This window comes from Schistocerca serialis, chromosome 1 (assembly GCF_023864345.2).
Source record: "Schistocerca serialis cubense isolate TAMUIC-IGC-003099 chromosome 1, iqSchSeri2.2, whole genome shotgun sequence".
Classification (NCBI taxonomy): Eukaryota; Metazoa; Arthropoda; class Insecta; order Orthoptera; family Acrididae; genus Schistocerca; species Schistocerca serialis.
In genome coordinates, this window is record NC_064638.1 from 307629188 (window position 1) to 307647247 (window position 18060).

Consider the following 18060-nt stretch of genomic DNA (forward strand, 5'->3'; position numbering starts at 1 on the left):
CTAAACATCTATGGCCGACAGCATGCTAACATAACAGTACTGGCAAGCCGCTGCAACACAGCTACTCCTGGCAACCCCAGATTCTCGACCCGCCGAAAAACAGGCAGTCGTAGGGAAGCCGTACTGTACACAACACACAAACCAGCCACACGCACCCCCTACACTGTGAGCTGATCTGTGGCCGATGGGCCACTAATGTATGACGACCTCTGACTGTTACAGGGATGCAGCCTCTGCAGCAGGCCCAGCTGTAGCGCCCGGACTGACCCATCTACAATGAGCACCCACAGCGACAAAGGTAACGATGCACCATACCTCGCACTAACATAACGTCACCTTGCAATGCACTGTCGCAGCTAGCAAGCCGCTACTGCCCTTACTACCCGTCCTACTGTCGCAGAGGTTTTTTTTTTTCCCTTGGCGCTTGCCTTGGCACTTTTTTCCCCCTCTGCCCTTACAAACCGCTACACTTCGATCGCTTTCGTCCACTTTCTGTCTCCTGATGAACCATGTCAATGAGTAATCCTACCCAGACGCATGGACAACATCACAGCCCGCATTCTGTAACTCCTGATTCGAAAGCATGTTATACGGAGGTGACAGTAGAACTTTTGGTTTGGTCACCACGTCGGTGTGAGCGTGGAGGGGGCCCATCCTATATTAAAAAAATTGTACTCTAGTGGGGAGAGTACATATACAACACCTTAAGCAACGAAACAACCACCTAATTTAATTTTTTTATTAATAGAGTTCCGAGCCGTTTTGGACTGCTAGGGTAGGCCTAACGCCTGCCCGTACATGTTCTTATATAAATAACTTCAAGTGGTGAAGCCCATGGTTAGTTAATAATTACCAACAACCACAATGTTTTTCGAGGGAGTACATTTTGCGTACGCAGTCATGTGAAATAGCTTAAGTACTTAGCGATTTTGCATTTACGTGTTAAAATATAAAGCAAAATTTATGCTATTTTCCAAAAGCGTTAGGAAATTTCCTTTAGGAGTGGATTTATTACCCAATTTTTGTCTGTCACGTTGTTATACCTGGTGGCAAGTGGCTGTGCCTATACCGCAAGATAAAGGTCAATAAACAAATCGTGAGATATTGGCTACGTCGAAGGAGACATAACGGTCGTTAGAATACGTCTTCATATGACCGGTCGCGGTTGGCTCAAGGACAGGGTTTCTATATATAGCTGGGACACCGTTGGGACACACAGATGGGAGTGAAGAAATGAAGTAAACAATTTATTTAATTAATTACTTTTTATTTAGAACACAATTACATGGAACTTGTTGCGGCAGACGTAATTGCTTCACCATATTTTTCAGAAAAATTTACGTCTTTCAACAAGTCATTTTTCCCTTCTCCGTATTTATGAAACTCTTTGCAAGTCAGCTTGTAAAACACTCACTGTGATTCCACAGTCCCTGGCAGCAGCCTATTTCTTTCATCAGCCCACGGGGCCGACATCACTCTCCACAGTGGTGTTGTGTTTGTGGCTTATATTGCTACAAATCCCTCCCAATGCTTTCTGAACTTACGTCCTCTCTGGACAACAGACCACAATCATCCGAAAAGAGACTATCTTTCCATCCTTAGGCATTTTCGAAGCTATGATAAGTCTGTTAAACGATAATCAGTAGACAATAAGACTTTAGTCATCGAAGTACAAGTCACTGTCCACTTCACACCCTACATACTCTCAGCAACCACTTCAGAAATTACTAACACGGAATCTCCGTTCGTATTACTTTTAGAAAGAATCATCTTATCAGGTCGCCATTCAAATGGAAACTGTCCGACTCTTCCGTGTGGCGCTTCTAAATTAGTTCCAGCCCCTGCTATTGGAGAAGTGTGGCATTTTCTCGAATGATGGCACTAGATCTAGAAGGTACTTGCATCTTCTACACAGGATACGCAACACGCAAGGTCTTCTGTGAAACGGCCTGTCAACATAAACTTGTTGTCATAAATAAAACAGATGCTGGCTTTACATGTTGCACTAACAGATGGCGTTACTGCAGTCCTTGAGCCGAGCTCTACCGGGACAAAATTGGATCTTGTCGGGGCTTTGGGGCAAGAAGGTCCATAACGGTGACGGTCCCGATATATCGGGACAGATTGCAACCTTACAACAACTGTTGCCATTTAGCATTTGAAACGCTGAACCTTCAATCATGTTCCTGCAGAAGACTAAAGAAAAAAAATCCATGAATATAAGACGCGAAATGAGCATTATTTCATAGGTATTCTGTACATTTAATCACGGATCGAGTGGAGAGTAAATCAATGCTATTTTTTCTTTGCGTATGTTTGTGACGCAGAATTACTCACACAATAATGGCACGACTGGGCTTCCAACGTTGCTTTGTCATGTACTTTTTAATTGCCTCTCAGGCTGTATTGTTTTTGCCGTCCAAATAAGCCCTCGGGGCAAGTAAAACGTTTTACAACCCAATTAGTCAACTTTATGAGAATGATTTTCTTTTAAGTTTTCACTTTCAGGCGAACAAAGAATTATATCGACACTTTTAGTTATAACCTCCTTGCAGTAATCGTGGATTTTACATGTCAGCTCAGAGCAGTTTGAACTATTTGCAATTAGCTACGAATTAATTGTGAAGTGCGCTTTATTAGCGTGTGGTTCTGATATTTCTTATCATACAAGGTGTACAACTTTGCTTCCGCCATTTGCCGATAGGTGGCGACAACGGGAAGTAGCGGTCGAAAGTAACAGATCGCAGATGTCAGGCAGTTAACTTGGACCTCGGTTAACATAACTTCATTCAAACATTATTCGATTTGTGTCTGCATCATAAAGTTGTTCTTGATTGAAAATGTTAGTCTACGAGCCTAATTCTCGTCATTTTCGCGAGGTGTTACTGTTTTGTTTCAATATGAAGAAAACAGCGGCCGAGTCTCATCGAATGCTCTCAAGTACGTGTGTTGAGGACGCTATTGGTGAAATAACATGTCTTGAGTGGTTTCAACGCTTCAAGAACGGTGATTTTAACGTCGTAGACCAGCATAGTGGTGGAAGAGAGAATGTTTTCGAAGATGCAGAATTGGAGACATTGCTGAGTGACGACTCGCATCAGCCTCAAGAAGAAATGGCACGATTAGTGAGAGTGACACAGCAAGCCATTTCAAAACGTCTGAAGGCTATGGCCATGATTCTTAAAGAAGGAACTTGGGTCAATTGTGAGCTAAATCCAAGAGACATTGAATGGTGTTTGTGTGTTTTAAAAGTTGCTTCAGAGGCAAAAACGGAAGGGATTCCTGCGTCGCATTGTGACCGGGGACGAAAAATGGTTTCATTACGATAACCCTAACAGCAAAAAATCATGGGAATATCCCGGCCATGCTTCCACGTCAACGGTCAAACCGAATATTCACGGCTCTCTGCATTTGGTGGGACCAGCTCGGCGTCGTGCATTATGAGGTGTTAAAACCAAGTGAAACAATCACAGGTGCTCGTTATCGAACGCAATTAAAGCGTTTGAGCAGAGCATTAAAAGAAACGGCCGCAATACAGTGAGAGGCACGATAAAGTGATTTTGCAGCACGACAGCGCTCGACCTCACTTTGTAAAAAAGGTCAAAACGTACTTGTAAACGTTAAAATGGGAAGTCCTACCCCACCCGCCGTATTCTCCAGACATTGTTTCCTCTGACTATCACCTATTTAGATCAATGGCTCATGGCCTGGCTGACCAACACTTCCGATCTCATGAAGAAGTCACAAATTGGATCGATTCGTGGATCGCTTCAAAAGATTAACAATTTTTTTCGACTTGGGATTCTTTTTTTTGTTTTTTTGTTTGGGGTTTAAGGGCGCTCAACTACTGAGGTCATTAGCGCCCAGTCACAATTGTTAGAGCACATAAAATCTAGTAAAACTCAAGGGGGGGGGGGGGGGGACACCAGAAAGTTCTTACGAAGATGCAGATAAAATAATTGAAAGAGTTAGATGTCTTTGGACAAGCCAGTCAAAGTAATAAAACGAAGAACACGAGCAGCTGCTCGAGCGTCATCAGCTAAAATATCCTGTAAAGTAGATGGCAGAGACAGGACAACACGAGATTGACTAAAACGGAGACACGACAATAAAACATGGCGCACTGTCAAGGCATGACCACAAGGGCACTGCGGGGCTGGGTCACCGGAGAGCAGGTAGCGGTGGCTAAACCGGCAATTCCCAATCCGCAACCTGGTCAGAAGGACCTCTTCTCGCCGAGATGGTCGGGAGGAGGTTGTCCAAGCAGTTGGGAACGGTTTTACTGCCGGAGCTTGCTTCCTTGAAGTGATGACCAAGTATCCCACCACAATGACACAAGCCTCTTACAAACAACCCCACTAATGTCCGATGACGGGACACAACGAGAGGCTGGCCGAGGCAGGAGGACTGCAACCTTGGCTGCAGCATCAGCAGCCTCATTCCCAGGCACTCCTACATGGCCGGGAACCCACAGAAAGCTGACAGGAGAGCCATCATCAGCAAAAGAATGGAGGGACTGCTGGATCCGTTGCACCAAGGGATGGACCACATATGCAGCTCCAAGGCTCTGAAGAGCACTGAGTGAATCAGAGCAGAGTATATACGATGAATGGCGGTGGCGGCGGGCATACTGAACGGCCTGACAGAGAGCAAAAAGCTCGGCCGTAAAGCTGGAACACTGGTCGAGGAGCCGGTATTTAAAAGTGATGGCCCAGACGACAAAGGCACAGCCGACACCATCGTCAGTTTTGGAGCCATCAGTGTAAATAAAGGTGTGAGTGGCAAGTCGCGCACGAAGTTCGACAAACCGTGAGCAATACACTGCAGCCGGAGTACCCTCCTTCGGAAGCGAGCTGAGGTCGAGATAAATATGAACTGGAGGCAGGAGCCAAGGTGGTGTCGGGCTCTCACCCGCTCTGAAGGTGGTAGGGAGGGCAAAATCCAATTGTCGAAGCAGGTGACGATAGTGGACTCCAGGGGGCAGCAGGGCAGACACATACAACCCATACTGACGGTCGAGAGAATCGGTGAAGAAGGACTGATAAGAGGGGTGGTCGGGATTGACAACAGCCGGCAGGCATACCGACAAAGCAGTACGTCGCGCCGGTAGGTCAATGGTAATTCGGCAGCTTCAGCATAAAGACTCTCGACGGGACTAGTGTAGAATGCTCCGGTCGCAAGATGTAACCCCCAATGGTGGATGGAGTTGAGACGGCGTAAGAGGGATGACCGAGCAGACGAGTAGACGAGGCTCCCATAATCCAGCTTCGATGGACTGATACAAGCGAAGCAGGACAGTGCGATCCGCTCCCCAAGATGAACCACTAAGAACTCTGAGGACATTAAGGGAACGTGTACAACGGGCAGCCAAATAAGAGACGTACGGAGACCAACAAAGTTTCCTGTCCAGTGTGAGCCCTAGAAACTTAGTTGTTTCCACGAACGGGAGAAAAACGGGACCGAGATGTAAGGATGGCGCAAGGAACGCTTTATATCGGCAAAAGTTGATGCAAACCGTCTTCTCTTCAGAGAACCGGAAGCCATTTGCCACACTCCATGAGTATAGGCTGTCTAGACAACGCTGAAGGCAGCGCTCCAGGAGGCATGTTATCTGGGCACTGCAGTAGATCGCGAAGTCATCGACAAAAAGAGAGCCTGAGACATTAGGTGGAATGCAATCCACAATTGGATTGATCGCTATGGCAAAAAGGGCTACGCTCAAGACGGAGCCCTGAGGCACTCCGTTCTCCTAGAGGAAGACGTCGGACAATACGGAACCCACACGTACCCTAAACTTTCGATCTGTTAAAAAGGAATCAATAAAAAGGGGCAGGCGACCGCGTAGACCCCACCTGTGCATAGTGCGGAGGATACCTCCTCGCCAACAGGTATCATAAGCCTTCTCCAAATCGAAGAACACGGCTACCGTATGGCGCTTTCGCAAAAAGTTGGTCATGATGAATGTCGACAAGGTCACAAGGTGGTCAACAGCGGAGCGGCGGCGACGAAAGCCGCATTGAACATTGGTAAGTAGCCGTCGAGATTCAAGAATCCAAACTAACTGAGCGTTAACCATGCGCTCCATCACCTTACAGACACAGCTTGTAAGAGAAATGGGGCGGTAACTAGAAGGAAGGTGTCTATCCTTCCCGGGTTTGGGTATAGGAACAACGATGGCGTCACGCCAACGCATGGGGACTTGACCTTCGGTCCACACACGATTGTAGGTATGAAGAAGGAAGCTTTTGCCTGCCGGAGAAAGGTGTGCCAGCATCTGAACGTGAATGGCATCTGGCCCCAGAGCAGAGAACCAGGACAGTGCAAGTGCACGTTCTAGTTCCCACATAGTAAAGGGGGCATTATAATTTTCCAGATTCAGCGAGTGGAAGGAAGGTCGCCGAGCCTCTTCTGCCTATTTCCTGGGAAGGAAGGCAGGGTGGTAATGGGCGGAGCTTGAAACCTCCGCGAAAAAGCGGCCGAAGGCGTTGGAGACATCCACAGGATCAACAAGGACCCCATTACCGGAAGTCAGGCCAGGTACCGACGAGTGGGCCTTAATGCCTGACAGCCGGCGCAGGCCACCCCAGACGACAGAAGAGGGAGTAAAACTGTTAAAGGAGCTGGTGAAAGAGGCCCAACAAGCTTTTTTGCTGTCTTTGATGACTCTACAGCGTTGCGCTCGGAGTCGTTTGTATCCAATACAATTCACCAACGTAGGATGGTGGCGAAAGGTGTGTAAAGCACGTCGTCGAGCACGGATAGCGTCTCTACAAGCCTCATTCCAACAGGGGACGGAATCGCGACGTGAAGAAGAGGTAGTACGAGGAATGAAACGTTCGGCAGCATTGATGATAACAGCCGTGAGGCATTCGACCTGACTGTCACAACTGAGAAAATCGTGTTCCAGAAAGGTCGCCAGGGAGGAGTAAAGTCCCCAGTCAGCTTTCGGTATGTTCCAGCTCGAAGGACGTGGGGATGGGGTGTGGTGCAGGAGACGAACGACACAGGGGAAGTGGTCGCTCAAATAGGTGTCAGAAAGGACATACCACTCGAACTGACGGGCAAGAGTGGTAGAACAGAGAGAGAGGTCCAAGTGGGAGTAGGTATGAGTAGAGTCCAAGAGGAAAGTCGGGGCGCCAGTATTGAGGCAGACAAGATTGAGATTGTTTGAAGACATCCGCCAAGAGGGAGCCTCTCTGACAGGATGCAGGAGAGCCCCAAAGGGGATGATGGGCATTGAAGTCGCCAAACAATAAAAACGGTGGAGGAAGCTGAACAATCAGGTGCATCATGTCAGCCCGACTAACTGTGAATGACGATGGAGTGTAGACGGTACAAACAGAAAAAGGTAGAAAGAGTAATACGGACAGCTATTGCTTGGAGTGGGGTGGTCAATGGGATGGGATGGTAGTAGACATCGTCCCGAACGAGCAACATGACCCCACCATGAGCTGGAATACCGTCCACAGGGGTGAGGTCAGACCACTCCGAGGTATAGTGGGGAAAAGCAATATGGTCCGTTGGGCGCAACTTGGTTTCCTGGAGACCAAGGACGAGTGGACAGTGCAGGTGGGGGAGCAGTTGTAATTCCTCCCGATTAGATCGAATACCTATTATGTTCCAACGTAACAAAGCCATCGCTAGTCAGAAAAAAGGGGGAATGAAACGGGTGAAGAGCTGGTCACCTTGATGGCCGCGGAGGGCCAGGTTTCGAGGGAACAACGCTACAACCGGCGGGAGGCGGATCCTTTTCCATCGAGTCGTCGCCAGCTGTGGCCGCTTTCCCAGGTTGCGTAGGAGGGGCATCATTCGCCGACGAGAGGCCAGCTGAGCGCCTGGCAGCAGAGCGTCCCAGCGAAACTGAGGACGGCCGGGAGCAGCGACTCACGGATGGAGCGTCAGACGAAACGCGCCGGGGTGGAGAGGGGGATAAAGACTTCTTCTTGGAGGCCTTCTGGGAAGTCCGATGAGGCACGGGGATGGTGGGCTGGACCCGAAGAAGGTCCTCACGCGCGGGATCTGTTTTGGAACGCCGGACCTCGGAAGCCGGGGTCCGGAACGTTTCCCCTATGGACACCTGAGAAGAGGATCGCTTCTCAGGCGGCGGAGGGGGAGGAGGGCGGCCCCTGGGGCAGAGGGGACAGGGGCCGCGAGGGAGGAGGATTTGGAAGGGAGGGATTTGGGAGGCGGAGGCATAGACCCCGGATGGGGTGAGGAGGTGGAGGGGGGACAGGATAGGGTGAGGATACTGTGGAAGGAGTGGACACGACTGAGGCAAACGAAGTTGTCAACGTCACGGGATGGAGGCGGTCATACTTCTTCCTGGCCTCAGAATAAGAGAGACGATCCAAAGTTTTTAATTCTTGAATCTTCTTCTTCATCTGATACGCGGGGCAGTCTAAAGATCTAGGCGAGTGGATGCCAGGACAATTGATGCACCAAGGTGGTGGGGTGCATGTATGTTCCTTACGAAGAGGACATCCACAATCGCCACAAAGGGGCTCAGCCTCACACCGTGACGACATGTGCTCAAAGCGCAAACACCGAAAGCAACGCATAGGAGGCGGGACGTAAGGTCGCACGTCACACCGGCAGCACATCACCTTTACCTTCTCCGGGAGAACGTCCCCCTCGAAGGTGAGGATAAAGGCCCCGGTGTACATGCGACGGTCTTTGGGGCCGTGCTGGACTCGCTGGACGAAATGCACGCCTCGGCACTCCAGGTTGGCCCTGAGCTCCTCATCAGATTGCAGCGGGAGATCCCAATGAAAAATAACCCCCTGCGTCCTATTCAGTGCCAGATGCGGGACAATGGACACTGGGATGTCCCCTAGGCGGTCGCATGCCTGGAGAGCCGCTGACTGTGTGGCGGAGGTGGTCTTTATAAGAACAGACCCTGAACGCATTTTACTGAAAGCCTCGATTTCCCCGAAGATATCCTCGATGTGCTGGACAAAGAAAATGGGCTTGGAGGTGGCGAACGTCCCCCCATTGGTCCGAGAACAGACTAAATAGTGGGGGAAGTACTTCGCCCCAAGCCGGCGGGCCTGTCCTTCCTCCCAGGGAGTGGCCAAGGGGGAAAGGGCAGGAGAACCAGAACCAGAGACAGTACCTTTCTTTTTAAAAGACTCGGCCGCAGATCGACCTGATACATGTTGACGCTTCATCTGCAAAACGTCCGTCCCGATACCACCCACTCCGACCAGGGGCTCTCCCCACGGGCGCCACCCAGCCTCAGCAAGGGCCACCTGGCAAGATGACTGTTGCTGGGAGTCCTGATGCCCCAAGGAGATGGGCATCTACTCCTTGGCCGACGTGGGGAGGGTGCTGCTCAGGTATCGGCAGTACGACCCCAGTGTTGTCAGGGGGCTACAACCTAGAGGGTACACGACGACCCCACCACAACGGGCTGGCTACCGTGCTGGATTTCGGGTGCCATGGAAAGTCCATCATGTTCGTAGGTGCAGATGGGGACGCACTATGGGCGTAACTTGTGCAACCCATCAGGCGTTTAGGCCCAATTTGAGGAATAGTGGGTGTGGGTACAACGCCGTTACAATGCTGAGTGCCAAGGTCTTAGTGCACTGAGGACCAGTGATACACCACGTAAGGCGTCCTTCCCCCAAAAGGCTCGTACTTCTGTAGAATTTTGAAAAATGGAGGTCAAACCCCAAGAGGAACCATCACACGGAAGGCCGAAATGGTTGAAACTCCTTTTAGTCGCCTCTTACGACAGGCAGGAATACCTCGGGCCTATTCTTACCCCGGACCCGCAGGGGGGACTTGGGATTCGTACACTGCCCTAAAGATGGGAGAAAGTAGTGGCCAGCGTTGGAAAATACTTTTAATGATACATGTTTAACCAATTTGTTTCATTAAAGTCTCAAATGTTGGGGAAGAAACGGTGGAAGCAAAGTTGTACACCCTGTAGTATTGTTTATTTGAACGCGTCTAATTTTTGAGTGGTTATTAACGCACGAAGAAATTCGTGTAGTGTACCCCATCAACAAATTTTGGAAGACTAATTCCGAGTTTTGTAGCTTTACTGGAAACATTTCACATTAATTTTCACAATCATAAGTGTCAAGAACTTCTTAGTACTTGCTTTATAAACATTCACATCGTTAAATACTAACCATAAATAGTAAGTGACAACGCTTCTTTTTACAACGCAGATTTCTTACCTCTATGTACTGAGCAAGTCACACTACGCTGTGCGGCGTATACCATTCAGCATGGACGTGGTCTCTCCGCGTATGCACCTTTTTCAGAAATTTCGTGGTGCTGGAGGTATGCTTGCCATTGAGCCTTAGCACAATCACGGTTTTTTTTCTAATTTCATAGTCAAAATCATACCGCACAAGTACTCCGATCCTGCTAACAATACTTAATAAGAATGTAGAATACATACGCACGTGATCAGTAACAAGCTTGAATCGCGTCATGGAAGATTGTGATAATTGTTTACTGTTCAAATCTCTGTATTACCTGTAACATTCAGTTCTCAGTTAAAACTTCTGTTTTCGGAATACTATATGCTTGATTTGGCTAGTGTCGTCCAAGCACAGTGTGAAAAAGTTGTTGCCCCAGTTAAGACTCTGGATTCTTTCCACCCTCGCACTAGCTTAACGCACTTTTAGTTATAAATAAATTTCATCCTTTAGGCGAAATAGATAAACAGGCTGAGGATGATTCCTTCTCACACTTCCGCAAACTAAATAGTCACGCGCCTTTTACGATTTTAACAAACCTTCCACACCTAAACATACTCTTGGTTAAAAGTGGTCTAATTGGCTGCAGCAACCTGCCTCACAGTTGGGCTGTCCATCTGTTCGTATTTCGCAGTTCTCTGCAAGCGCACTGCGCATATCATTGTCAGCTGTTTGCTCGCCGCTACTTGCGACACGCGACCGGAATCTGTTTGTGTCAACACGTCACACGGCAGCCATCAGCATAGCGGTACGCGAAGAGCTCCCAACACTCACATGTTACTCAACATACGCACAGGACAACGTCCCGAATCGTGCATTGTTCAGAACATTACACAAAGACATTTCAGCTTACCAATGACAGTATCTGCTACATGATTACACATCTCATTAAATTCGCAATTTATTTTCCTTTAATGTCCTGTCGTGAGATACCTAATTTTGTTGTTTGGTGTTGATGTGTAGTTTAACCGACGGGGTTAATATGAACGGATGTGACAATTCGTTGTAGTGTACTCCTAACAGTTGTCCATTATAAATCGTAGTGGTTAGCACACTGGACCCGCATTCGGGAGGATGGCGGTTCAACCGCGCGTCCAGCCATCCCGATTTAGGTTTTCCGTGATTTCCCTAAATCGGCTCGGGTAAATGCCGGGATGAAAGGGCACGGTCGACTTCTTTCCCCATCCTTCTCTAATCCGATAAGGTTAATGACCTCACTGTGTGGTTCCCTGCCCCGAATCAACCAACCAATCCATTATTAATCTAAGTGCAAACATCTGATCTGTTTCTGCTCTTTCCCTACTGAAGACGCACTGGTATCCCCAATAGTGGCTTCTGTATACGGTCGTAATTTCTTGTTCAGTAGCCTAGAAAGTATTTTGAAGGTAGCATTCTCCAGTGCTATTCCTCTATGGTATTATCAATTTAGTTTTTCGCTCATCTTATGTATTGGTATAATTATGGACGTGTTGCAGTTTGTTGTTTTTTTCCTCCATATTTTCCGAACCATTTCATGCATGTTTAATATTTCTGTACCACCCGTACTCAAAAATTTCATTTGGTACCATATTTTCTTTCATAGCTCTGTAGTTCCTCACCTCCTTAACGGCTACACTCACCACTTCCGGCACTGGTCCATCGTCATTGCTACCAGTTTGCTCCACTTGCTTCTCTTTCAAATTTCCCGATTTCCTTTTATTTCAATAGGTCTTGAAAACGTTATTCACACATTTCTATGATTTTAGTTTCCGCTCCAATTAAATTTCCTTTGTTATCCCTGCATATCGTTTTCCGAGGCTGCCGTCCTTGTTTTATCTCTTATTCCAGTAAACACTCTTCTGACGTGTTTTTCACTTCAACATTCATTGCTGTCTTTCAGTAAATATTTCTCAAATTCTCGCTTTTTTCTTTCTGCAAATGTTTTTTACTTTCCGTCTCATTTCTTCATAATTTTGTCTGGCGGCCAGTGTATTTCGCTGGAGCTCGAACAGAAAGGTTTAGGTGTTCGTTTTTCCCGCGCGCTGTTCGGGAGTGGAATGGTAGAGATAGTATGATTGTGATTCGATGAACCCTCTGCCAAGCACTTAAATGTGAATTGCGGAGTAATTATGTAGATGTAGCATCATCTTTGCGGTATTTCATTCCTCAGTATCTTTCTCAGTTTTCATTGTACGACTCACTTCGTTTTCCTCTGTTTGCCAGTTCCCATTTGACTTCTGTCGTCTTGTTCTTTCTATTAGTTGCCACTGCTCTTCGGGCTTCAGTCCTCCTCAGTGGCAATCTCTCCCATTCCTTTACCCATTTCTCTCGAATCCTGTTCTTTCCCACTCATTGGTGATAGCTGAATACCTTTGTACTTTCCATCCCTTTCTACATATTGACAGATTTTTGTTGATATCCTCTGCCTCTAGTTGACAATCGCCATATGGTGGTCCTGATCTTAAAATCTTTGGACAAGCACATGATGTATCTGGTTGGCTGTGCCTGCATACGGTCACGTCCATTTATGGACGGTGCATAGACGGTGTCAACAGAAACTATCTTTTTAAGGCGTTACAGAAGCGTGGGTATACCATCAAAGCCGTGAGACATGTGAAGATGACCCTAATCAACCCCAAGTGCAAAATAAAATCTAATGGCAAGTATGTAAATTTTCCGATCTTTCAAAAAAACTCAAACAAGAAGCTTCTCTATCTCCGACGTTATTGAACTTGACTCTGGAGGCTGTCATGCGAAAACTGCGAAGCAAAACAGGTGGTACTATTTTCAGCAGGATAGTTCAGAATATGGCATTTGCTGACGACATTGCCAGGCTTGGGAGAAGTAGAATATATTTGTTGTAAAACTATGTGATTCGGAACGCGAAGCTGTTGCATTGGGCTTGGTCATAAGTAATGGAAAAAAAACAGGATATATGATCAACACCAGAAATAAAACAAGTTGGAGAGGCGTTGGGCAGTTTGAAGGGTTTGAAAGAGTAAATCAGTTTAAATATTTGGGAGGAGTAGTTACGGAAGATGATATGGTACCGAACAGAGATAAAGACTAGGTAACGCGTGCTATTACAATTTCCTTATTTTGCGATCCTCCCACAATCCAAGAAAGCTGAAGATGACAGATTACAAAACGAATATAAAAACCAGTCGCTATATGTGGCTCCTAAACGTGGGCAGTACCAACAACAGGTTAGAAATGCCTTGGATGCGTGGGAATGCAAAGTACTGCGCAGGATACAGGACGACTAGTCTGGAAACGGTGTTGCCAAACGCGTGTTTCGCTTGGTTTCCTGAATCCGAATGAGATGCGATACAAAAAGTGGACATGGGACGCTAGCAAGGATCGAAACGGAACCACAGGGTGAGCAGTCTCGTGCGCTATTATCTACGCTACAGAACATCAGAGTATATGTATCTGGCGGGCCACTTGAATCTGCGAGCACAATTTCTTCAGCGCTAACTTCAATCTAATTAAGTCAGAAACAGCGCAACTTACCGAATTTTTTTCTGAATAATTATTTCTCAGTGCACCCTAATCCGGAACACCTTTACAAGCTTTTCAGGTTGTTTCTGACCGCCCTGGGTATGGGGCCGTATATGAGAATGGTGCTTGGAGGATTAGGGCCAATGCAGAACTGTATGAACTTCATAAAAATCCATCAAACACCGTAGACCTAAAGGCATGAAGGTGTACATTGGTTGGGTTATGTGCAGAGAATGTAAAAACATCTAGTAGGAAAGGTGTTACCACCAAAGTCAGATGATAGCCGCTCAATGGTGAAACCAAGACTGTGATGGCTGGATGATGTAGAGGCTGATCAGAGAGTACGGAACTTGAAAGGCTGGAGAGGATGGGAGAACACGTGGTCGACAAGGCCCTGACCAATCATGGGCTGAAACGCCGGAAAAGGAGTTTACACATATTCTGTGCTGCATCTCTGCTTTCAGTAACTGCTTGTCATTTAAGTCACTGTTACCTACTCTTCGTTACAAAACGTGCCACCCACCCACATTAATACTGAAAATAACGTAGTGTTCTACTTTCACTGGGTGAACTGTGGGTGTGAAAATACATAGGACATGAAAGAACGTTACGTTGTAGCTTATGGTTGACGACGGGGTCATTTGAGATTTAACACAAGCCCGAATGGGACATGTTCTACTGTTCAACTTTGAAGCTGGTTCACTACAGATTACGCTGCCATTGCAATACACGATACAGTATTTTACCATCTTGTGTTCAATAAATTATCAATCTTTTAGTACATGAACATACTTCGCAAATGCTACAAAATGTGTTTGGTTTTATGTTTGTACGATGTACCACACATCAGTAGAGGGGTTGTCTGGAGCTGTTTTGTCGACTTCGAAACGCCGGACCGACTTACGGGCGACCAAGACAGCCATGCGCCATGAGGAGATACTTCCAGCTATGTGAAGACGCCGGTGTTTATTATTGTAGAAAAATATGTGTGTATCGTGCTACTAAAATGTTTTAAGAGTTTAGTTCAGTACGTCTCTGTCCACCCTTGATTAGACACATTTGTCAATTATGTAGAGTCTTATGAGGCATTAGACTGTATACTGTGATAATTCAGTAAAACGTTATTAAGTGTAGTATTACCCGGTAATCTTGTGTTGAATTCTTATTGAAGACTTTTCATCTGGACGGAGTGATAGTAATGCAACAACAAAATACTCACTGAAGCTTTAATAAAGTTAAAACTTAAGTCAAAATACGACAGCTAAATGTTACTAGAGTGTATCTCTGGTCTTAGAAACTTATAACAACTGAGTTTCTGAACGAATAATGAAATGTCTAGTGAGAAAGATCTGCGTGATTTACTTTACAAAAAATACGTTCGAGAATCAGTAATCTGAGAGAAACTTAAGTGAAAGTGGAAATTTAATTCATTAATAACTATTCCAGTCTCAGATACTACTGAAAATTGCGACAAAGTAGTTAATGATTGTCTTTGCACGACGTGGCAACACAATCAACAACTACATGAACATCTAAAGAAAATTCAGACGAAGACTATCAGATATCAAGATTTATAGTGCCCTTTATCTGAGAAATTGGAAGTACGACCCTGCAGTACTATAATATCTTCGGCGAAACGTCCTTGAAAAAGATGCATAATAAATTACGGAGCTAATATAGGCGCAAGACAATTTTTCGAGCATTTCCAGGATCAACTAGCCAAGGTCGCGCAACAACGGAACAATGTGGAATGGAATTGGCCAAGTTCTTTCCCAATCAACCACCCCGACATTCACTTTTAATAGGGAAATCATGAATAACCTGAATTACAAAGGCTGAACGGAGATTTAAATTCCCGCTCCGGAATGAGAATCCAGTGTGCTGACTACTACATCACTTCGCTCGGTACGAAACTATCATGCACGTATGAGTTATCAAGAGAAACACTTCCATAAGTGTAATATACTTCCTTACTAGTTATCGTGCAAAATGATCCACGCAAGATCCAAACTAACTAAATATTCGGTCGTACTTTGCTGCCAAGGAGATAGCCGTAATATAGTCAAGTATTTTGTTTGGTCAATTTAAGATTATGAAAAGTTTCTTTGACACAGGAGCACTAGTAACAACAACATTAACTCGTCAAAAAAGTATTTCACTATCCTCTTGGCTTGTGTATTTCTTGTATGCCTTTTTTTCGCTAAAAGCTTTTTCTCAGTACTCTTGTGTGCAGGAAATCGCTATATAAAGCCACCTGTGTAATGGGGCTAAACATAAACCAGCATCCTCAACACTTCAGTACAGCACCACCGTAGGACCGGTTTCAGTGGGAACATCTCTATCACATTGCGAACAGCATTTCCGAGGTAGATGGAGGCGTGTTACAATGCACTTTATGGAGCAACACGAAACTGAATGTTATCCAGCACAGATCTGCAAAGATGTGCACTTTCGAATAGACTGCTTTTATCGTTATTGTTTTGTTTTTATTTCACAGAAGTTATTTTCTCCATTTCATATGTTAGTTCTTCCATTCATCTTCCCCTTGATCGTAAATACACACCCGTTCTCATACAAGCAAGTGGTACAAAACGTTTTCGTGTGGTTTATTTACTTTCACACTACCAAAGTACTAATTTCGTCGCAGGTTCATTTAGTGGATGAAAATGCTATAAGCTTGCTTATTTCGTAGTACAGTAAGTTAAATGCAAGAAGGATAAAAATCAGTTGATCCGGGGACAGTTCCCCCAACAGTGGCGTATGCGTAAAAGAAATCGTTTACTAAAAGACTTGAGATATTTTACAAAACCTTTCTGACGCTTTCAGAATTTGCCTTTCTCCACGTGTAGTTGAGATCAGAAGCTGTAGCAGGCTATGGACGATACCTGGACTTCTTTAGGAACTTTAACAATGAATTTTCAAATGCTGAAGAGGCACATTTTGTAAGGACACCGCAAGCATTTCACTGGAAACTAATTATGTGGTAAAATGCACTAAAAAAATTTAAATGTAAATCGTATTAACGTTGCCCATAACGTGCCGTAGCATGAGCTATTTCGTTTTCTGAGTACGGACCGTAGCACCAATACAAGTGCGTCACTTTTTATTTTTTAATAAAATATTGATATGAAGAACAAAACTACTTCTCCAAAAGAGTTCTAGTTTCTATTTAAGTACTGCGGTAATTAGATTTGTTTGTAATGCTGCAGACATATGCAAAAATAATTAACACTAACATCAAAATTCGAACTTGTTCGGCCAGGCTATTGATACCACAGAACACGGCATAACTGAAAGAAACATTGGATTGTTAATCCGAAAGTCGTTAGTTATCACTTTTGCTCATGACGCTGCGTAAAGAGCTTGTACTCACGGGCATTGGCCGCTGCGAAGAGAGCCAAGAGGATTGCCGCTACGTAACCCATGTTTTCGCCTCACTGTTTCCGCGTCCAAACTGAGCGGCAGCCCGCAGCGCGACCTCATGTCACCGTTAGCTAGTTCCACTTGCATCAGCCGCGGCGCTGCGGTCGCTTCTCAATGCTGCCGTTCGCAGAATTCTGCTGACGCTTTGCTCTGTAATTTTTCGTGGCAGTTAAACGCAAGGCAAGCATCTGAGAAACGTAGGCATCTCTATTTCGTGGTAACATTGGTAGGCAGCTGTTACAAATTTTTACGCTTCTGAGGTACTGTTCGACGGCTACGTGGGTAAAAAAAAAAAAAAAAAAAAAAAAAAAATCAGACTACAAATTTAAAGTATGGGGGTTGCACATCTAGTCAGACCTATGATTCTTTTGCACTTGTCGCTGCTGTCGCCTCAAGCAACGGCTTTTCGACATGAAAAATGGCAAATTGTGAAATATGTGTGGAGTCCACGTCAGCCTATTAGCCCCCTGTATCTCACTGCATACATCAGATCACGAGCCTGAGAGAGTATGATGTATGAGTGAGAAAGCACAATGTATGCGTGGCAACGAGTAGACTACTATGTCAGTGGTTAACAAAGATTATAGAGAGAGCATATCCATCCAGTCAGCCACGAGATGTCATTGGCACAGTTCAGTACTCCCTTGCATTTGTGTAACTATTGTTTCTGTAATGTTTGATGTTTTTCCTACATTTCTCATGTCCAGTTACGTAGTTAAATATTTTATTATATCTAGTACAACAGTTCCAATTTGGAAGCAAAAGTGTAGCCCAGTATGTCTTCCGTCACACACGTCTTGGAGCTCATAATCGATAGGGGATCCGGCAATTATGTCTTACCACCAGTCAATGCGGATCCGTGAAGGCTGTGGGATGATAAAAACTATCCATGTTGCTCGCTTGCTTATTAAAAATCTGAAGAATAAACAAGATGAGTCAGACTGTC

General features: G+C 45.7%; 1 protein-coding gene across 1 annotated transcript in view; it reads right to left on the reverse strand.

Moving 5' to 3' along the window:
• Positions 1–17187, reverse strand: part of LOC126469209 (peptidoglycan-recognition protein SA-like) — a 69861-nt gene extending 52674 nt beyond the window's left edge. Inside the window, exon 1 of the mRNA XM_050096614.1 lies at positions 17065–17187. Coding sequence (XP_049952571.1) covers positions 17065–17116 — 52 coding nt within the window. The 5' untranslated portion in view covers positions 17117–17187. The remainder of the gene's footprint in view (positions 1–17064) is intronic.
• Between the last annotated feature and the right edge of the window lie 873 nt (positions 17188–18060).